The 22,494-nt window shown below is 45.9% G+C and overlaps 3 protein-coding genes across 4 annotated transcripts in view; 2 read left to right on the top strand and 1 right to left on the bottom strand.

Annotated features, from left to right (window-relative positions):
* LOC122385242 (bcl-2-related ovarian killer protein homolog B-like) overlaps positions 1 to 4,847 on the bottom strand; it is a 45,046-nt gene extending 40,199 nt beyond the window's left edge. The window contains exon 1 of the mRNA XM_043373374.1: positions 4,001 to 4,847. Within this exon, the coding sequence (XP_043229309.1) occupies positions 4,001 to 4,667 (667 nt within the window). The 5' untranslated portion in view covers positions 4,668 to 4,847. The remainder of the gene's footprint in view (positions 1 to 4,000) is intronic.
* Positions 4,848 to 8,894: 4,047 nt separating this feature from the next.
* On the top strand, positions 8,895 to 9,673 carry LOC122385229 (bifunctional protein GlmU-like). Its single transcript, XM_043373352.1, has 2 exons — positions 8,895 to 9,096; positions 9,392 to 9,673. The coding sequence occupies exons 1-2, from the start codon at positions 8,914 to 8,916 to the stop codon at positions 9,671 to 9,673; spliced, it is 465 nt and encodes a 154-aa protein (XP_043229287.1). The 5' UTR covers positions 8,895 to 8,913.
* Positions 9,674 to 20,588: 10,915 nt separating this feature from the next.
* Positions 20,589 to 22,494, top strand: part of LOC122385241 (integrin alpha-PS1-like) — a 74,128-nt gene continuing 72,222 nt past the window's right edge. For both annotated transcript variants that reach the window (XM_043373373.1, XM_043373372.1), the window contains exon 1: positions 20,589 to 20,842. In XM_043373373.1, coding sequence (XP_043229308.1) covers positions 20,646 to 20,842 — 197 coding nt within the window. In that variant the 5' untranslated portion in view covers positions 20,589 to 20,645. The remainder of the gene's footprint in view (positions 20,843 to 22,494) is intronic.

The following is a 22,494-nucleotide window of genomic DNA, read 5'->3' as shown; positions in this document are numbered from 1 at the left end:
CATCTCGCCGCCGCTACTCCATCTCCGACACCGTGTGACCTGCCAGCCTCTAATGACCTCCCTGGCGGCCGGCCTCACACTGTATCGGAGCCCCATCTGCGCCCGGCGCCGTGCTGGACCGGGGCCGCTCCGTCATGTTCTGAGAGTTAGGCAGGAGAGCGCACTCCTCCATCACTGCCCCATGGCCGCGCCGATATGAGGTTTTCCGTCATGAATCGAAAGAACGGCGGTGAAACGATTTGGCGCTCATGTTCAGACATTTTGCTTGATTGTGTGCGCGAGGCTCGACTTCTGATTGCGTTAAAAGACAGTTTACCAAATATGGTGGATGTAATCTCCATAGTCAAGAGTCATTTTTTACACTTCTCCCATTTGCATACATGCTTCTGACATTGATATAACTTGTAGCGGAATTTCCTAAGCTAAGCAGCGAGACAGTGTATACGACAGCACGGCACCTCAGCTCTCAGCAGGGTCACTGTAGCTCGCTCTGGGTTCCGATCTCTTGGCGATAGTGAGGGGCCCGAGCGACGGGACGCGCCAGATACGTCTCTCAGCCGCCGGACCGGCGCGCCACAACTGTCACGCGGCGCTGATCGTGGCGGATGTGGCGCGGTAGTGAGCCGTTAGTGTCTCCGCCAGTGTCTGATCGGAAATGATGAGAACTGTCTTACACTTAGGTGTGTTAGGTGTGAAAAAATCATCGCCTTTCGGCAAAAACAAATAATGACCTTCAGTGACAATTATGTAAGCTTGTGTTCTATGCAGTCATCCAAGTTTATTAAAAAATGGTCGATCGAGTCGTTAAGCAACTGGACAAGTGTTCGCGTTTTTACAGAATCTCTTTCCGAGAATGAATGTCTTGAAAGGTATAACAAGAAGCAATCGTGACCCGCCTGATTGAAACCAAAAAAGTGCATCGACTAAAACATTGACTTCAACGAAGCGTTTTTACGTCCGGCTGATCGGATGCTGAGTGCCGTATGAAATTGATAAACCGATCCTACCAGAGACTGACGCGGCTAACAAATGCATGTTGAGTCGTACGCCATGGCGATTTGTGGAGAATGGTAAACAAATACTAGAGATCAGACGACAATATATCGTTCTAGGTGACAGTCAAGAATGCATGGCGACATGCTATTTAAGAAGATATTCAGATTGTTATTGACAGCCTCAAAAGACTGCTCGTATATTCATGATTCCTCCAATGAAATGAGAGTTGGCATACTCGTATGCAGAAACATTTCATGAGAGATTGTGCGTTGCTCTGGAGGTCAATGGTGCTACGATATCAGGGATATCGTCGCCAATGAAGCGTGCGGCAGCAATACCTATACTGTGCGAAGGAAACGGTCAGTTGACGAATGCACCTTAACCCTAGAACGCCTAGGGGGGGGGGTTGTATCACCCCCCCTGAGGTTTTTTCGAAGTGCACGCTAAACGGCTTGTCGTAGCGGGCTGAAATTTTCAATACCCTCTGGGGCAACCGTTGCGCATCTTTTGACGAAAAAAAATTGATCGGGTCATGTCAGGTCACGGAGTTATGACGTCATAAGAGGTACAGCCTCTGGCCGACAGTTACCAAAAGTGTGCGCCGAATCCCTAGGTTTTCTGCCGGTGATACCCACATTGTTTGATGGATCATAATGAAACTTCCCATGCATGTTGGGGCAAGCATTGGCTATCGTGTGGTGCAAGAAAATTGACCGGGTCAGGTCAGGTCACGGAGTTATGACGTCACAAGAGGAACAGCGTCCGGTACTATTTTTGAAAAGCGCCCGAACCACTATTTTGCTAATTCTTGTCACCTCAATGGGAATATGCAGCAATATTAGCTTCTATAGGGAGCAAATGGACCTCCCAAATCCAAAAATACAATCAGATTTCAAAAATTTAAATTTTGATTTCTCGAATTTCTGCCGCCGACTGTGACCTTGCCGACTTCCGGCGCTCCCAACGCGCCATTTTTAGAGCTAGGGAAACGAAATACATACCAAACGATAGAGAATTGATTAAGGAACACGATAGAGAAGGTTTCAAGTCGATATCTCCCACCGTATTGCCGCAATCGCCGCCGAAAGTTGAAAAAAGTCTATTTTTCCGAAAATTTGACCTTTGACCGGTCAAAAGTAGGTCAAATGTTGACCTAGGACCAAAAAATATACCACCAATCGCGAGATCTCGTTGAGAGCAATCCGTTGGTTTTTTCCGCTAAGCTCTACGACCTTCCGTTTCGAAACGCCAGGGGGGGTCGTAACAACCCCCCCCCCCTGGTCGTTCGTGTTATGAGAAATGGCCTGGTCGTGCGAGGGTTAATCTTTCCTGATCCGTGTTTTCATATATGTACCTACACCGTATTTTTAGATACCTACAGGCTGGGCATATATAACGACTTACCTCCGATAGAGCGCCAAAAAATGCCGCTGCCAGATCTCAGACTGTTTGCATAGTGGTCTGATACCATGGTAAACAAAATGCATTAATTACGCCTGACGGTATGTGAACGCCACTGATAGCTGCGATACTCTCCTATAAAAATGTCACCGGTGTTTGCCGCATGGCGTTCAATGGCTTGTTGAGACTACCAAGCATGAGCAACCATATAGCAGATAAAAGTTATCTGGCCTTTCACATACCTTCGGAAAGGGATATGGTCGAAGTCTAAGTTGACCTTTTATTTAGTTCCAGCGAAAACTGTATAACAGCATCACAATTTGAGCCTGTGTTCTGCATTACCTGACAAGATCAGATAATCCGGAATCCACGCGACTGGCTGATCTGGGCGGGTATTCCCCTGCCCTGGTCTGAGAGCCCGTTTGGAATGACGATGTTCGTGCGACCCCCACCAAGCCGCGTGATTCTGGCCAATGAGAAACAATGGAGGGGTACGCGCCACGCGTGCAGTAACAGAATTATCGTCCTGCTCATGGTGGAATTTCAGGCCCGTACAGAAGAGAGAATCTGTGAACTTCCCTCGCAGCCGACATCCTTTATCTGGACATGTTTTTGCGCAGTTTGTTTTCGCCACAATCTGACCTAAAGTTATCTTCTAATTTCATCTTCTACATGGCATCCCAGATCCCGTTTATTGCCAGATTGCTTAGAACTTTAATTGAGTACCTACGCAGAATCGTTGTACTGATGTTTAACCTTAGCTCTCTTCATAGCTATGACCTGAATGTAGCCTCAGCATATTGGCTATTTGTCGGTAGCGCATACCTACACAGACTAAATTTCATTACGATCAAGTCGGTAGGTTATTAATATTGAAGGCTCACAAGCATGATTGAAGAACCCACGCTCAATTGCTCATCGTCATAGCCCATAGGTTATTGGATAGAAGCGTAACGAATCGATAGCCCGTCTAATGAGATTTTTAATGGCATGCGTTAACAGTCGTGCATAATTAGATCAACGATCAATGCTTTGACGTCCGGACTGTCAGAGAAATATGGTCTTGTCTCAGTACATGATGTGTCGAAGCATGATGAAAATATTACATGCTAAGCTATAGGTATTATAGAACGCGTATTTCTCTTATCTATTAGGCGTGCGCTTTTCAATGTCGGTCAACAGGATTCTCCGGGGTATGAAAATATAACAGGAAACTCCGGGGTGACATTTTCCGTCCGAACAGGGTGTCAATTCTCAAACGTAAAAGGGAAGCACTCTCATGAGTCAAAAATTATAAGTAAACTGAAAGAGCAGCCCTAACTGTTTGTTGAGACAACTTGGAGACATTGTTAAACGTGACAATTCCAGTATGACGTCCAACACCCTATGTTAAAACAGACCAAACATCCTCCTCGGTCGCGTGAAAAATGTCAACATTTACATGACACTTACGGACCAAGTTCTCCAAACACGAGAACACGGAATAGGACGATGGGACAGCTATAGAACTGCAGGTGTTAGGCGCGTGCCGTTATTGATTTGAAAATACATAGAAATGCCCTCCCGACCCTGCAGCCCCGGTAGCCGTCCGTGGAGTACTCACCGAGTTTGACACACTCGACGGCCAGTCCTCCTGCCACCGAGTAGAGCGCTATGATGCGACCCCACGTGACCTCCGATCGGAACAGATCCACGGCCACCGAGTTCACCACGGCGCGCACCGTCTTGTCCGACGTGATGGCCATGTTCACCTGTCTCGAGATGGCCGTGTACACAGACGGGTGCATACGCTCCAGCTCCACCCCGATCAGCACCATCTCTCTGAACACGTCACAGATCTCGGCGCCGCCGTGCAGACTGGCCAGCGAGCTCAGCCGCTGCAGGCCCAGCTTCCTGTGGAACACGCCGCTCCGCTTCAGACGCGCCCGCACGTACTGAGAGCCCAGGCTCTTGGACTGGTGCACGATCTCCTGGATGTTGTGGGTGCGCCAGCCGATTGTCGTGCTTAGTTTGCGAGCCACCACGTCACTGACATTGCTGAACTTGCGGGAGCGAGGGACTGCCACTCGGTCGCTGGAGGGAACGACGTGGCTCGACTTGCGCCGCGGGCGAACCTCCTGCGCGGATGAGTGGAAGGCGGCGGGGAAGCTGCTCTTGCGGCTGTGGCGTAGTAGCTGCCTCTGTGGAAAGCTGACCTCCAGTGAGGTGAATTTGTCCAGCTTCTCAAAGCTGTCTGTCTTGTCCAGCGGCGGCGCCGCCGTGCGGGACATGGCTGCGAACGCAACCACTGCACGCAGTTCAGCACCACTACCCTCTTCTCACTCACGCTCACAAAGCTCTCCCTCCCCCGCTCACACAGACGCACGCGCCGTGCTCCGTCTGCCCCGCTCGGCGGTCACCGATCGCTCTCGCTCCGCGCTGCCGCTACCGACCGCGGACCGGCGCCGACTAGCGTTAGACTCTCGTGGGTCGCTCGCGCCGCCGCCGCCGCCGCTGCCGCCGCCCACCGCTCTGTCGCCGGCGGCGTCCAGTGCTCACCGCTGCACTGACCACTGTCCAGTGCCAGGGGCGGGCGAATGCTGCAGTGCACGCAGCTTTTTGGAATCCTGATTGACCGGTAGCCAACGCCCAGCGGTGCCTTGTCTTACGACGAGTACATTCTTATTCGCCCAATGTTGAAAGTAGTTGGAAGTTGTTTGTTTTTCGTCATTCGCTGGTAGATAAAAATATTAATGCATACCGCAATCAGCAATCATCAGCACCAGATAACTTTGTCACTTAAAACACAATTGCCCAGTCTGTCTAATTCATGTGCAGAAGGAGGGGCTGGTGTCAAGTGAACGTGAACGTCGAAATGAACAAAACTCATTGCAGAATTATTTACTGAGGAGTGATCGTCCTGCTGAGGAGACGTCCGGCCAATAACAGAAATGTTGACTATGAGATGATGTTTTTTCGTACTCCAGCGTAGATGGGTAGCCATACGGCTTCCACGGTTGACGGTAATCAACACCTAAGAAATGTTGACTACCTGAACATACCTACATAAAATGCTATAGAGACTTTCCCCCACCTCATGACAGTGCAGCTAAGACACTAGGCAGTGGTGTCTCCTCCTTGCCGCTAAGACACACCCCTGGTGTACACATAAACTTTCACAGTCTCTTCACGACCGGATAGCTGTCATACTCATGTGGTCCGTTCTTTTGTGCTGCTGACGATCCCAGAACTCGACATCCGCGACAAAGACGTTATATGTAGAAAACTGCGGACTGAAAAGTGGCAACGAAAACAAATCAAACATGACAAACCTTATTATCACAAAATGATGCGATATCGGACAAATTCGTGCAGTGTGCTCAGAAGGCCAAAAGGTGTGAGTACAAAAGGAGTGTTAAACATTGCGGCCTATTACTATATTATGTATTGCATAATGACTTTCGTGCAATGTAAACGATAAATGTCATGCATCGCTTATAGTAATGAAGATAAACTGAAAGATGGCATGTAGTCCGCTTACAGCACTCAGCAACTGTATACCTATGTATCAGTGCACACCTATTTGATGTTATCTAATGTTTAGTTAAACACTTATATTGACTAACATCTGCAATTATAGCACGCAATTTGGCAAAGCACATCTCACCAGGTGCAATTTGACGGCCTCAGAAAAGGTGCAGGTGAGCTATCCATCATTTTCAGGGGTCATTTATTATCTCATGGCGCCCCTCCTTTGCGCTGTTGCCGCCCCATCCCTGCGGACTAACAAACAGCAAGAGCGATACATTTGTCAGCAGTAATATTATACCTTGCAGCATCGCTCACATTCGCATGGTACCCACGACGTTCGAAAAAAAAAAGACCGATGATCGCACGTGGATGGAAGAAGCATAACTAATGAGTCGATATACACTTACGAGTATAGCATTTCGGTTTATATGCACTTAGCTGGATTGTTTCGTGTCTAATGTTGCGACATTTACACTGTTGGATTTATTTTGACTTCAGAGAGCTCTCGTGTCGCGCAACGTCGGTGACGCGCACGCACAACAAAATCATCTTCGGCGTTTTTTTTTTTTTTACTGACATCTGGTTAATAATGCAAAACATTGAGAACGAGAACTAATATGCAGACTACATGTATAATAAATGATAAAGTAATGTGTTCACTGAACATATTGAATGAAATTGGTAAAGTACATTATAGCCGTTTTCACGACGGGCTATCCGGCGAGTGCACCTGATTTGAACAAATCTGCACCTAATTTCTTTTACAACAAATATCTTTATTTTATGAATTTATTTCAGTGTTTTAATCGATGATACTCTCTGATAATATGACAAAGCAGGCATATAAGCAAATAGTACAACTCGTCCCTAGCTGATAGCTACTAAGAGACACACTGAACCTGATTTGACCAAATCTGCACCTGTCTGCACCAGATGTGCACCAAATGTGTACCAGATGGCCGTCGTGAAAACGGCTTATACCGGGTGGCCCCCCCCCAAAAAAAAACGTTCCGAACTTTGGAGGCCTATATCTCAAATTTGAGTGCAAATAACGAGCCAAAATTTTCATAAAGTTTGCGTCACTTCTTTGCGCATTGGTACCTATGCCAAATTATAACACTCTATCATCATTTTCAAGCCAGCAATCTTATGTTGAATTAAGTAAGACGTTTTTGCTTTTTTTGCCTATGTTGGACGGTAGTGATGATTGGCTTAGACGTACCATGTTAGGAAAAAATAGAAAAATGGAACACGTGAATGAAATCAGCACGTGTGTTGTTGTTTTAAATATTTTTGTCCCACTTATGTGCCGAATATTCAAATACTGAGCCAAAATAGTGTTAATGGATGCAATTCGTTTCAACACTAAGTCCTGTTTCGAGCAGAAGGAGTGGCACGGTGCATGGGTTACTGCTGATCGCCCTCCCTTCAAGAAGATCGAACAGTAAATCGACCGAATAAGGAAAGCTAGAGGGAATGTGCCACCCTAAGGCCTGAACCATCAGTGAGGCTAGTTGCCAGTAGCAGTCATGGCATGCGGGCCGTGGTACCGATATGGAAGTGGCCCGTTCACTCACATTTTTTTTTTAGTAAACATCTGAGCAAAAAAGTAATTTTTACATGGCATGCTAGAAACACGAACCATTTAAAAAGTAATTGCCCGATTAACATAAAAATAATACAATTTACTGAAAATATACGCTGCATTGACTATTAGAAGTTTCATTGTTGTGTCTTTATTATTTTCTGAGAAATGTTGATTTAAAGTTTGGAACGTTTTTTTCTGTGCCACCCGGTATATTATGTGGTAGGTCAAAGGCGCTTTCGAAGCGTTTTTCTTCATTTTTTTCTGCATTGAGCTTGAAATGTTACAGTGCACAATCGGATAACGGATTTACTGTGTGTGATTAGATATAATCCTAGTACGGTCTTAGTATTAAACCTATGGCGAGCTGCTTTCAGCTTTGGGCTCCAATTGAGAGCAATAACCCTTTGTGCATATAAGCAATGAGCATCTTACTTCTTAGTAGGTGTAAACTTCTTGACGTAAGAGACTGGAGTTGTACGCTCCCCGTTCCATGTTTACACTGTGTGTTTATGTAAATTGCGCTCGGCGCGTTCCATGCGTCACCGTCGGACAGACACGACTCAAGGGATGAAAAATCAGTCCGGTTCGTGCGACTTTTGATTGGTGCATGTGATGGATAGATGGATATGAAAGCAAATAGACCGATCTCTGATGTAGGTAAAAGAGGTAAATGTTGCAAAACATTAAGTAAGTTTTAGCCTAGGTCTTTTGATATTCCCAGCTGACTGAATCGAAAAAACTAGCATCTCTAACATATCAGAAGCGTGCTACATACACACACCTATTGAGCGCGTGAGCGGGGCGAGGAACGCGAGTCTCTTCTACTGGCGCTAGCAACAGCCAGCCACTTCGGCATCAGTCGTTCAACTGAACCTCTTCACTACCTATGTACTGCTGCTGTGGCTTGGCTGTGGCGAGTCAGGTGAGAGAGAGGGAGATAGGGGCAGAGGGAGGGAGAAATGACGCAGCTTCAGTGCTATGCCACATGACCAGTGAACGTTTTGTAATTGGTCAATTACGGGTGGTCGACCGCTGTAAAGCGGTGGCAACAATTGCTCTTCATTGCCAGGGTAATGGTATGGCCACTGTTAACTGCAGCTAGTCGACTTTTCCATGCTCTTATCTTCGTTTGGTCCTGGACCCGAATGACATCACCAAAACTGATTCCTGTAGGTACCTACGCATCGTAGTCTGCTGAAGTGACTTATAAACGTTTCGTTGTTTGACAATGATGTGAGATTGTATGCAATGATGTAAGAAATATGTTTCATTACTTAATTTAGATAAGCATGGTGTGGACTGTGGAGTTTGGATGTAGCACTTCTTTCATGAGTCTGCTCCGATTCGTTTCCTGCAAACGGTGTCGCCAATCTCCAATCCCCATTCCCCAGGCACCACCAGGCCCCGGCTCGGCGACCATGGCTCTGTCCACCTGTCGCGTCCTCTGTTTTCGGCTGGGGCCCGGTCAGGAGCTAGTTGCCGAGCTCACCGCTAGGTGTCAGCAGGCGGGCCTGAGGGCGGCCTTCGTCGTCACCTGTGTGGGCAGTGTGAGCGGCTGTCGACTGCGACTAGCATCGACTCCGGACGGGCGAACAGACACGGTTAGTGGAGACCGCTGGGGTTTTATGTGGGTTTGATCAAACCAGATCACATTGACGTCCCGCACGACCGATGCATCCCTTCGTAAGTTGGTGATCCTAATATCGCTCTTGCTTCTGAGCAAAAGACAAAAGTAGATATCAATTGTTGGTATTGGTACCTAGGTAAGCGAAGTTACACAGCATAGCTTAATTTCTAAAGGCAACATGTGACTTGGTCCTGGCATCTATGTTTCAGACTCGACCTCTAACTGCCAATCACTGTCTGTATTGTCATTTTTCGCCCTCTTCATTTCAGTATATGGACAGCAGCGAGTTTCTGGAGATCTGCGGACTGGTGGGGACCGTATCGCCGGACGGCGCGCACCTTCACGTGACCCTAGGTCGCGCCGACGGCTCGACGCTGTCCGGTCACGTGATGTCACTGACGGTTCAGACGACGGCCGAGCTGGTGGTGGGCGAGGCAGAGGACTTGGAGTTCTGCCGGGAGGAGGACACCGGTACCGGATACCGCGAGCTGGTGGTCAGAGAGAGAGAGAGAGGACTGACGCGGGGCTCAGAGATTAGCCCCGATAAATGATGGGAGTTAAATACATAACAGAAGGGAAGTGGGCGCTTTTGAGAGACATGGGTGCCGTATTTTGAAGCGTTTGTACTGTAGCAGACTCCCACACACAAGGCTGGTTGTGAATATTTAAAAACGACGGTGCCGAGTAACGTCACCGTTTTCATGCCGTTCTTGGCATACCTATGTAAAAGGTGAAGAGCCGTTTGTACGACGGGCTACCTGGCGAATGCACCAGACTTGACCAACTGTACACTAAACCTCTTTTGCAACAAATATCCTCATGTCATGAATTTATTTCAGTGCTTTAATCGAAAATAATGTCTGGTAATTTGAAAAAAGCAGGCGCTAAAGCAACTGTGCAACCCAAGCTGATAACTTCTAAGAAATACAATGAACCTAATTTGACCAAATCTGCACCAAATGTGAATCAAATGTTTACCAGATGGTCGTCGTGAAAACAGCTAATATGAACTGTTTCAACACTGAGGAAGCCGTATCAGCTAATACTATTTGAATTGAATTTTGCGTTTTGATAAGAATTAAATCACTGACTCACTAACAGCATTATGATAATACAATGGAGACACATCATGAAAGTTTTATGATTTTCTTTTTAGAATGCTAATTGGCATGGCTATCAAGAAACACTATTTTGATAAGTCCTGCAGTAAATGCACATAAGTACCTCTATCTTGACAATGCCTCCTGTTGAGGTTGCTATCGATAACACCTGCACAACGCATGATGTTCCGTGACTCACCAGCTAAGTAATAGGATATCATCAAGTTATCATATCAATGACGTCTGCCGACGTCATTTGGAGCCGCCCTTTACTCAGTGTGCATTGAGAACGCAGACAGTGCGGAGCCGCCTCAGTCGAGACCGAATACTCTGACCGAGAAACATTGCGCACGAGAAACATAGAGCGCACCTCGCCCAAAGTGCATAACGAAAAACAAAGAGTGGATGATGTTCATTGTCCTGCGTGCACTGATGTGCCTACAAAGTTGCATCGATTCAGGTAAGATGGCGCAGCTTACTAAAAGAGATCAAAACGGCCTAAAACATGCTATGCTAAGATAATATTCGAAGCCTCGCGTGCCGTGGCGATGGGCCGGTGGTAACACATGACGGTGCAGAGACATGTAAATGCCCCTCCATTCTTAATTCGGGTTCTAAGTCACTCGCCGCAGACATGAATAGGTGGGAAAAACGTTAAGGACTGTGAAAAACGTTAAAAAGTAAACGCATCAGTTAGGTATGTTCAGATGCAGAGTCAGGTCAACAAGTCATCAAAATTGTCTGCGAAATTTAGATGCTACGTGTTTCTCTCATTGCGATGCTGCAAAAGAAATATAGGTACTTAAACTCGCGCATGACTGGGGTATTTTCCATGACGCGAGTGACTAGGATGGGGGGCTCTCCAGAGCCCCCCTTCTATCTCCGAAACTAATGGGCCGATCGTCAAAATTCACACGGCGTCTGATAGCCCTAAAAAACTGTCGAACGAAGCCTATTCTCTTTGACCTGGAGGTCACCGATGACGTCACAGGTCACTGGTCAGGTCAAAGTAAAAATTATCAGCATTTTTGCTTGTTCACAATTTAGGATCTGACCGCCGGCTGACAAGTCCGATCAGGCCTATTTTTGGTTTACGCACTCCTTGATATATGCCGTAGATACCCTGAGGGTACTGAACTTTTACATTGAATTTTTCAGGTCAAGGCCAGGTCATCCTAAGTCACGAAAGTTGTATATCATATATCGGTCACGTGACACATGTTTTATGGTCCATTTTACTCATGGCTTTAGAAAACAATGTCGTCTGTGTCGTTTGAGGTCATTTTTGGCTGAATGTACCGGAGGTCAGGTCACTTTCAGGTCAGAAAAGGTCAAATTTTGAACATTAAATTTTTCAACAAAAAGATGCCTTTCAGATGCAGTTTGAGCTCAGGAACACGACGGTGCCATTCATAATGCTGTACGATGTCAAAAAACGTACTGAAAAATGATTTTGAAAAATATATCATTGTAAAATTTTGACAGCCCGGCTGACTGCAGCGACCACAGCGACCTCAGCGACCGCACCGCAGGGCTCATGAACAGGGCCCAGATGACTACCCACGTGTCATATCTATGATACATCATATCCAGACTCAGTTGGGAAACCTATATTTCTTTTTCTAGAACCGACTGCTCGTCATTGTAACTTGGACAGATTTGACCTTGTTTGACCTCCCTGCTCCCTGTGACGTCACAGATTAAAAATCGAGGCCATTGAAAGCTCATCTTGTGCATTTCGATGAGTTCTTTCGATCAATTGCCGTTTGAATTTTCCGATCCTTCTATCATGGTTCCGGAGATGCTTGTCCCCCCCCCTTCAATAGGACGTGAAACCTGCCAGACCTCAACGGGGCGCGGGTTAAACGGGATATTCTCGAAATACCTTGGGATAGACTGGCATTAGCACGCCCCCCCCCCCCCTTCATCCCTCAGTCGAGTTGAGGTGTATCTAAAACGGTTTGTTTTTAGTTATAGCCCGTAGTGGCTTTTAAACCACGTAGCTAACTATTATAACCGTTCAGGTTATCATAATATCATAGGTATGTACAGGTCTCGCGGGTTTTAGCGGCAGATTTTGCACCTGAAATTTAGTGTACTTCAGTCTTCAGGCTATATCTTCTTCGTCTTAAAGGGACACTCCCACCTTAACATTAGTTTTGAGTTGAGATAGCCAAATTGGTGGCCATGGCCTGCAAATACCGGTTTGGGCACTCACAACATCGAAAAATGCTTTAATTCGAAGATATGGAATTTAAAACTTGCAGTTTTCGGATTCTAAGGGGCTAATGCATTGGAATGCCCCCTTAGAATTTGTGACGTCAGCGGAGATCTAACTATTTTTAAATCTTAGACTAAAACCATCGTTAACACGTGGTGGTATACGCTGCTTTGCGCGCAACGTCTGCCGCACTTTAAGGCTGCCAAATTATTGCTTCCAAATAAAGTCGCTAGTAAGAGGGGAGATCCCAAAAAGTAAACAAAAGTAAAAGCCTAATATCTTGAAAACCAGTGAATATTTTTCGGTGAAATTTGGTAGATATTCGTTTTTGCTCTTTCTGAACCAAGGGACATCACTTTCATGCCAATTCATTAACTTTTTTGAAGGTGGGAGGGTCCCTTTAAGCTTTTAAGTGTTGAAGATGCGATCGACTTGTTCGTTCTCAAGCCTGCCATGATCGTATAAAATGGCTTTATTATAGATCGATCAGTTTCTGAGATATAACCGGAAACGTAAAAGGGCAAAACCTACCGCTTAATCTCGCGAGAGCCGTACATTCAATGAACAAATAAATGACTTCACCTCCTTTGAAGCACACACACCAAGACCCAAGGGATCTCGGGCTTGCAAAGCTTGCCGTCACTATCTCGAGTGTTCATATATCTTAATTCCTGCATCTATCATTCAGATAATTCTCTATCGCATGTTTGCTGATTGGTCAACATAAGCGATTCTAGTACCTACCTAAAATAGTTGAACTTTTTTGATCAATTTGATTTATGCACTGACTGGATATCGTCCACGTGTACAGCCGACTACAGAATGATGTTTCACTTTTCTCAGGAAATAATTTGCCTTGAGTGATAGGCTGTGCCGCATCACACGAACTGAATTCACAGACCAATGCTGTGACCAACGTTCACAATAGGCATTCTAAATTGCGTGATAAACGGCACAACTTATCGTTCCAGTCAAATGATAGCTTCTGAGGAGTGGAACATCATTCTGTAGTACCTAACTCAATGAACATACGTTTGCATTGAGTTCAGTGAGGTGCCGAGCTGCGCATGCAGTCACGTCAATACGCGACTGGGTAACACGATACGTAGCATATCAGGAGGCATGTCGAACGGATAAACTGAATGGCGAATGTCTGCCCTCGTGGAAGGCATCAGTAAGGATCGAAAATAATTGGAGACTTACCTACACTAGGGCTTGATTCAGAGGAGACATGTAGAATGCGTGGACAGAAGCAAATGCCAAGGTTCAATGAAAGGCGCTGGCGAGGATTGTGGCATCCGAGTGTTGGACCGGACACGGTCACATGAAGGGACCAAATTTTTGCAAAGAGGTGACTGATTTTATTTTTTAGCCAATGAAGGCTTGGCCGCCTAATGTAAAGTGTTAACAACCGAACCTGGAATTTAGTTACGAAAATGGATGAATTTTCGCGGTGAATGTTGCGAGTCATACCTATTGATCGAACCAGTGTCATCTCGAGAACTGTTTATTTTCGTCGTCAGTTTGCTTTGAGGTAAGTTAGTTTAGGCCAATTGTGTATTCATTTGAGTTTGTGGTTATATATCTTATTGTCTGTAGATTATTGCCCACTAATGCCGCGCTTGTTTTATGTATGTGGGTGCAATGCATATCCTTATTACAGGCTGTCGGTGATATCTATATTATACATACAAACATACCTATAGGCATAAAGTAGCACATTCGCTTTTACATCTAGATGAAATCCATGGACGGACCTTGGCCATCTCCCAGCCAGCAATTCACTTGGGCTGAACTGTGGCAAACGTCGGGCAGCTTGGGCTTAGCTTGGGTTTGCCCACTTTGATCAAAACCAATGTATTTTTTACTAGGGCTGAGCTTGGGCATGCCGCAGCTATGCCCACGTGCGGATAGCAGTAGCTCAGCCCGACATCTGCCCACGCATCCAAAACAGGCTTAACTTGGGCGGAGCGCGGGCTGATCAAGCTGGCTGTGTCCTTCGGCTAACTGGAGTAAAGCCGGAGTTAAGCCATACTTGTTCGGCTGTTCGCGCATGCGCAGTTCTGCGCCAATCATGTGCAGCGTTTGTGACAGTCTGCGCGCTGTGCGACGAAACGACACACCGGTGTTTGGGCATTTGGTGGTTGATGTTTGGGCGCGTGTGACAGCGCGAAGAACGGATAGTGCTCATTGCTCTTATCAAGTGGACTGGCATGGAGTTTTACGGTAGGTAATTGTATTGAATGGTGCGCTTGATCGTATGTAAACGTCATTATTTTGAATGAGTTTCACGCCATCAAACATGAAGCTGAATAGCTGTTCAGCCTGGCGAGTTACACCCTCGCTCAGAAAAGCCGCTTTCCGTGCCTTTATGTATATCTTTGTGAAATACCAGCACTTCTGAACCAGGAAAATGAAATACAAAACACAAATACTTATCTACTTATCACCGAGCACGCTCATTCTCTGTCCGCGTTGAAAAATTCGAATGAATATTTTATACGGATCAATGAGAAGTGCTGTTACAGTATTAATGCAACAATAAGTTATTTTTCAAGCAAACATGCAATGTAAATTAAACCAATTGATCTCTTTTTCAGGTACGTACCATTAGAGCAAATTGTTCCAAAAAAATGGAATAGTTATACAAACCAGGACCGGGTGGACGCCGCTGTCGCCCTCGCCAAGTGGTTTAGCGGAAACTGCCTGCTTATAATTAAGTAGGTATACCTACATATACGGAAACTGCGCCGAAAGCTGGCCGACCACCTACTGCAGATGTGTGTGTGTGTGGAGGAGCCAGACGCCTCCAAAGCTCCCATTCACCAGAGTGAAGTTCTTTATAAACGATTGTTTGCTAATTGCTTTATGTCTTATGAGCGATTACTTGCTGTCCTTACTTTATGCTTTCGGTTAAGTGTTCAACCAAGTATTATGAACGCCGAACGGGGAGGAAGGCTAGCGGGTCTTGTGATTGATTTATAGTTTTGATGGCGCTTTTTCATGACTCATGCCATATTATTGCTGCAGTTTGCAGTCCACTGTTTCATGTATTTGTGTTTCATTTGACGTGTCCGTAGTCGTTTGAAATAAACATTCAATCAAAGTCAGCCACTACTTTCCTTTCGAAATGCTCGATGACCGGTTAACGGAGCATATGAGTGACCGTAGCAATTTTAAATATGCATTAAAACCACACAACCTGCTGAAAGTGCATTGGCTGCTCCTTGCTACTTGATCCAGTGTGAAGCAAAAACAAGATGAAGTCAAGTTGAGACTTGAGAAAACAGGAGCCGTCACTCGAGCCGAACCCGAGCAAAGCCACAGCAGTTTGCAATGTATAAACCCCATTCACTTCTATGGCTTAAGTCGGGATAGACAGGGCACACAGAGTGGGCTTGCCGGAGTTCAGCCCGCTCGGGCCCAGAGTAATTTCCATTATATAAATGGATTCACTGCTCGGGCTTAAATCGGGCTAACGCCAATCGTCGCTCAACTAGGGCTAAACTACGGCTGCCTGGAGCTCGCAGAGCGGGCATACCTCCGGCAGAGCATGGGCTTTAGTCGGCGTTTCTGTGTCATACGCCGACTTTAGCCCAAGCCCTAGCCGACTTTAGCCCGACTAAAAATCTCGGGCAATCCGCACTTGAGCCTGCTTGGGCCCGGAGCAAAATTGCTGGCTGGGTTAGGCATTCAGCAATTAGGTATGTAGGTTTTCCAATATTGCCTATAGGAACTAGGAAGGTATGTATGCCTGGTTTACGAATAATTTATATGACCCCTTGAGCCTTTTAAAATTCTTCTGCTTGAGATTTATCTGCTATTTGGGGTGTAAACAGCAAGGATGATGTGTAGGTAGTAGGTACCTATGTATTATTGGTTTTGATTTATTCTTTGCTGACTTACTGATAATTAAGTATAATGGTTTACTGAATCAAAGAACACAGTTCTTGTAGATACAATTGTAGGTGTATAGTTTTATTAACGACATAAATGACTTTAGATGTAGATACTCGGTCCGTGTGAACAGAAATGCTCACCCCTGTTTACTGCTAGTGTAGGTCGAGACTTTATCAACTGTGTGCCCTATTACACATCGGTTGTGCATATACTTGAGGACTCAACCATTGCCTAAACAATATGTAAAATGTGAACATGTCTGGTGGTTAGACTTTTAACCTGAATCAATTAACTTCTTCAACAATAAGTTATGCTGATTAGACCTATACCTTATCACTTATTTCGGTTGGTGTCATTTTAATTTGTTTTCAGGTTGAATGAGACACTTGGAAGCCAAAAAAAGGAAGGAAAGACAATTGGCCTCGTCAAGGTGTCTCATTATCATCCAAGATATGAAATGAATAGTTATCTTGAGCCTGATGACTAGTGGCTTCCAGCACCACAGAAGAACATGCGAAAACATCTTCGAGAAGCATGCATACTATAGCGGACAGTGCAGTCAACGTCTACGCTACGAGCAGTGCGAACGACATCTTGCAACGTTAGCTTCAAGGACTTCTAGTGATATGCAGTAACTAGTTTATGAATGACGCTGCATAAAAAAGTAAAATGCATATTTAATGTTGCTTTATGATGTTGATTAGCTTTTTCTAACGAATGCTGTTTCTTTTTCAGGTGCTCTCTACACACAGTGGTGGCTACGGGATTCTTGTCAACAGCAAGCCAAATAAGCAAGAGACGAATAAGGCATAGGTAGTCGACACTCGTCAGCCCCACCTACCAAATACCAAATAAGTTCTCCGATTAATAGCGGCTCAAGAACGATGACAAGCGAGGCTGTCATATATGTCTGCTGCGTGTGTTGCGTTAATCATGATAGGCCTGGCATCATGATAATGTCGATGATTCATATAATATTGATGAGATTGAGGACACTATGGCCTTACCGTTGTCCATCACTGATCACTCGCTAGGTCACCACTGTACCGGCCCGTCGCAGGCCACCATCAACAGACGATAGGTATTGCCTCAGCATCTGTTACCTATGGGCAGTAGCCTTTAGCCAGTAAGATGTCTACTTCATTCCATATAGGGAAGGTGGGGTAAGACGGCCCAGCGGGGCAAGACGGACCACCAGCCCTCCCGGCTGAACCGCTGCTGTTATCTGCTGCTTTATGCACTCACTACCCTTGTTTTCCTTCGCACTAATGACCACCTGGGGCTCATGGGGCCAGGACGCATGGATTTTCAGTTATTGATAATAATGTTGTGTTTCGTCAAACCGATCTTATGTTAGAGACCTGAAGATGATTTGATTTAGGCGCCTTTCTTGCATGATTTATTTTCCTTTGTACCTACTTTACTGCGAAGAACAATGTTATAGCCACACTTTAGGTCAAGCATGTGGTTTTGCAATGTTGGGCTGTTTAACCTATACGTCAAGATAATGACAGAATTTAGATTTGGGGCAAAACGGACCACTGTGGTCCATCTTACTCTGTGGTTGTTCATTTTACCCAGCATATGAAAACATTTTGCCATACGGCCCACAGGGCTCCATTTTAGGACCTCTCCTTTTTCTTATATACATTAATGACTTTCCCACTATATCTGACGATTTTACTGCGTATCTTTACGCAGATGACACGGCAATTTTTATAGAAGGCAAAGATGAAAACCATCTTCAAAGCATCATCAATGTCACCATGCCTAAAATCACAGACTGGTTTAAATCAAACAGACTTTCACTAAACACTGACAAAACAGTTTGTCAATTGTATAATATTTCTAAAAGCGATATAAGTGTATCTGTTTCTCTCTCTGGTGTTAATATCAAGTTCGTTAAAACTGTGAAATATTTGGGTATGTATGTGGATGATGATATGAGATGGAAATCCCATATTACTTATCTTACTCATACGTTAGGTCGTAACGTAGGCTTGATAAGTCGAGTTAGGCATTTTCTTTTGCCTAAGCAGCTCATACTTTTGTACAATGCACTGTTCCAACCATATATTAACTACTGTTGTATGCTTTTTAGCAATACCTACACATGTAACTTATATTGAGAAGCTTGAAAAACTACAAAAGCGTGTAGTAAGAATGATTGATGGACAAGACAGATTTGCCCACACTGCACCCATTTTTAAGAAGCTGAAGATCCTTCGTCTGAGAGACATGGGCAAGCTACAAATGATGCTATTGATGCATAAAAAGTTGAATGGTACTTTGCCCACGCCTCTTGACGAACTTTTTACTGTTTTTGAACCGCTCCGAACCACCCGTTCACTTCATCACTTCCAGGAAACATTTACACACAAATTATACTGTACGCACACAGTACGTTGGGCTGGACCCAGGCTTTGGAACCAAGTTATGGGGCCAAAGTTCCCAAACCTACGAGACGTTCCAACCCCCAAGAGACTTATCAAAGGTCTCTTAAAACAATTTTTCTTTGATTCTTACTGAACTGACACAATTGACCACGCATTTTATATTACAATAACTTTATACATTTTCATGCTGTCACAGTTCACCCCCGCACTGTTTTTGTCTGTATATTTGTATACAATGTGATAAAATGAAGGAGACCCATAATGCCACTGCGTGTTTACAATAACATAGGTAGGTATTATGCATATATACCTAAACCAGAGCGAGAGGTGGCCTACTTCGATGAATCGTTATCTCACTATGTCATCATTGTATTTTGACCTCTTTAATGTATTTGTGCTTTCCATTTTTTTTTTCTTTAGTTACGCTACCGTGTATTTTCCTTATATCTTTTTCGTGGAGTCACTCATGTATGTGTTGTGTTCGCATTCTCGAATTCATGTTTGTAACAACATGATATATTTCGACCGCTTATAAACTACGTAACAATACGTAACACTTCAAATAACGCCCTGACGTTTGCCCGCTGATTTGAGTTCGCTGAGCAACAAGCTTGCTTAGCTCGGCGGCTCTTTTCAGTGGGCATTTGACTCTGCCGAACCCAGACCAGATACTGCCCCCCCCCCCGCAAAAATGTGTGAATGCGCTGCACGATTAACCTAACTAACCGATGGAATGACTGATCCTTTGGCTTATTCTTAAATGGGAAGGTGTAGTGGTCAGTCAAGCTACATTTAGCCTTGACTTCTTTGCTTCTCTTTTAAGCCATATACCATACTAACAAGGGCCTTACCGCGCTTATTCCAGCTTTGATTTTGTTTTCTTCATTCTCCTAGCAGGGAGTGTCGCGACTTGATGTATTATGTTTCGGGGTGGTGTTAACGTAAGGTTCTATGTGTCGCGCGGGTCAGTGGGTGGACACTCCTGGTCGTCTATTCATGGGCGGCGGCTTAAAAAAAAAAAAAAAAAAAAAAAAAAAAAAAAAAAAAAAAAAAATTTTGCTAAAACATTGACACAAGTTTTAGTTAGCTATTTTTTTCGGGAAGATGTCTTTGTTGCATGTGAGCCATGCATGTAGGTGCTCAGCTAGCATGCATTCATGCTGAACGACAATCCACACACACACTATACATATATGGCCTTCCGCCTTGCCACACACAGGAGTTTTAAATTGCACTTCCATCACATATGAGTGCCTATAGAATAAAGGCTTACCTATGTTGTGTTGAATAGGTGTTAGCTTTGAAGTTTGGTCTTAAAGGCGCATACTCCCCGCTCCTATGCCCCTACCCAGCAGTCTTCAGTGGCAGGGGCGCAGGGCTGCGTAGTCGGAGTCAGAGTCGTCAGAGTCGATCGGAGTGGACATTTCTGACCGGAGTCGGAGTCAATTTTGGAAACAAGAGCCAGAGACGCGGCATCGGAGTCGAAGTCGGTCAGAGTCAACAGTTCTGCCCGGAATCGGAGTCCCTTTTTGGAAGCCGGAGTCAAAGTTGGAAACACCGACCGAAATTTCATCGACTTTGACTTCCTCCGCATTCCGCGGCACTGGAGTGGAAATAAAAGTGGAGACACCTGGGATGTTGCGGCAAATAAAGAAGACAGCTTTTCCGGTATATAGGGCCTTGGCTTTTCCTAACTAACACTAGATGTCACTAGTGGTGGGCGGCGGCCAAGGCTATGCGGCGGCCCGTCTGCGTATAAACAAGTCTGGTGCTGGGCTGGCAGTGCCAGGGTGTAGGCAGTGCTGCCACCTGGCTTGTGGCACAAACAGCTGGTCGACAGTTCTCCATCCGGCAGTTCTCCGGCTCGCGCGAGTGTGGCGAGTAGCGCGGTTGGGCGGATCTGGCCATGCTCACCATGGCCGTCGTCACGCGGTGTCGACTTGTCCTTCTGGCCTGCTGGCTCGGTGGAGCATTCAGCTTCAACCTCGAGCCACGAATTCCGGTCATCAAGAACGGCGCGACCGAATCCTTCTTCGGATTCTCGGTGGCGTTGCACCAGTCCTTCGAGGAGCGTTTCGACGGTTCAGAAGTCCGAAAGGATTGGTGAGTACAGACCATGGCGCTGTTGACCCAGACCCTGCCTGCCAACTCTGCAGAGTTGGCATGGGTGGAAATATCCATCCATGGATGGAAATAACGCGATCGAGCCGGCCGTGTCGCGGTTGCAACTGTATGCTTTCCACAACCACCTGTGGTGCCGCCGTGACATTTTGCCTTCACTATGCAACGTGACGCCTGCTGGTTGCTTGTTTCGACGACCCTTCGTATGAATGACGTTGACGGACGGCTGCTCAGTGCCTATTCCGGGGATAAAGCATCAAGGATTCCCCGGCACCACTTCGAAACGGCAAAGCAAGACTAGCGTGAGTGCAATGTACTGCGTTGCATTGCAACACTGCGCAATAACCCATGGGCTTCAGAGTAATCACATAACCTATGACTCCATGCATCCAAGACACGTCCATGCATACAAGACAAATATTGGGACTGAACTAGAAATAACCGATGATTAGAAGACTGCAGGAGCAAACTGCAGCCGTTGATATTTTTGTTGCTTTTTTTTCTCTGTCCGATAACATTTCCTAAATTTTAAAACGTGGCTTCTCTACCTACGATAACCTAAACGAATATAATTAATACGCGTTGGGGACATTTGTAAGCGTTGATATTGATATCATAATGTGTTATATTTCACCACAATGGAATGGCCGGTTCATCCCGAAGGACCTCGGCTCAGCGAACAGTCGTGACCTGACCGGTCGTGACCTGATCGGTCCGCAACTTATACCAGTTCACGATTGATTTGCTACCATCGGTCCATCGTTCGCATGTCGCAAGAGCAATGTTTTACCTTTTCTTCTCCTTGGCCATGATAAACGGGATGCGTACTTTAAAAAGTTGAGTCGATCAGTTTGACCCAAGCTGTATCACGTCTTGATAATTATTTTGAAGAGTGCTTCGGGTAGGTACGGATAGCGATTAACATTGCAGACTGCACCTTTATTCGTATAGGTATGCGTATACAAGTATATGCATTATGCATAGACCTATGAGGGCGGGGATGGAGGTATCTCACTATCAGTTAAACTCTTCTGTTCGGTCCCTGTGCGAGTTTTCTATGCCCGTGACTCCAATTGTTCTTCGACGTACGACATCGATAGATATGCAAATCAGCCACTCCGATCATATCAGGGTAAAATATTGCAGCCTGGTTATGCATCGGCTGGCTGTGGCACCAGCACTGTCTGTCTGCCAGCCCTTTTGTACCGGGGCTGATTCCAAGGCCGCCCCTACCCACATCACATGCACGTGGTCATTACCGCGACACGGCGCGACCAGCCCATCCCGCTCTCAGTGGGACCGCGCGGCGCCGGCCACACGAGCTGAGTTTTATCGACGCTTTGTCAGCGGGCCACACTAATTACCCCCCCCCCCCCGTACCCCCCCCCCCCCCCCTTCACCACCCTTCCCCCTGCACCCGGCGTGACGGCTGTCCGTAACGAACCGACTGCGTGGTATACGGGCTGACGGACCGGTGACGGAATGGTGACGGGCGGTCAACGGACGGTCGCCGAGCGGCCACCGAGCGGTCACCGAGCAGGCGGTTGGCCGTCATCGATAGGTCCTCGGTCGGTTATTGCGAGATCATGCGGGAAAGTCGTTGGTAAAGTTTTCGGGCGGGGATTGAACGCAAT

The sequence above is a fragment of the Amphibalanus amphitrite genome, unplaced genomic scaffold (genome assembly GCF_019059575.1).
Source record: "Amphibalanus amphitrite isolate SeventyFive unplaced genomic scaffold, NRLGWU_Aamphi_draft 000212F_arrow, whole genome shotgun sequence".
Classification (NCBI taxonomy): domain Eukaryota; kingdom Metazoa; phylum Arthropoda; class Thecostraca; order Balanomorpha; family Balanidae; genus Amphibalanus; species Amphibalanus amphitrite.
The sequence above is the reverse complement of the archived record's forward strand: the minus strand, read 5'-3'. Positions and strand labels throughout refer to the sequence as shown.

Excerpts from the sequence above, each read along its gene's own strand:
- LOC122385229 (XM_043373352.1), top strand. The coding sequence starts at position 8,914 with ATGGCTCTGTCCACCTGTCGCGTCCTCTGTTTTCGGCTGGGGCCCGGT. Across the intron at positions 9,097-9,391 it reads CGGACGGGCGAACAGACACG|TATATGGACAGCAGCGAGTT; the intron begins GTTAGTGGAGAC and ends TCTTCATTTCAG.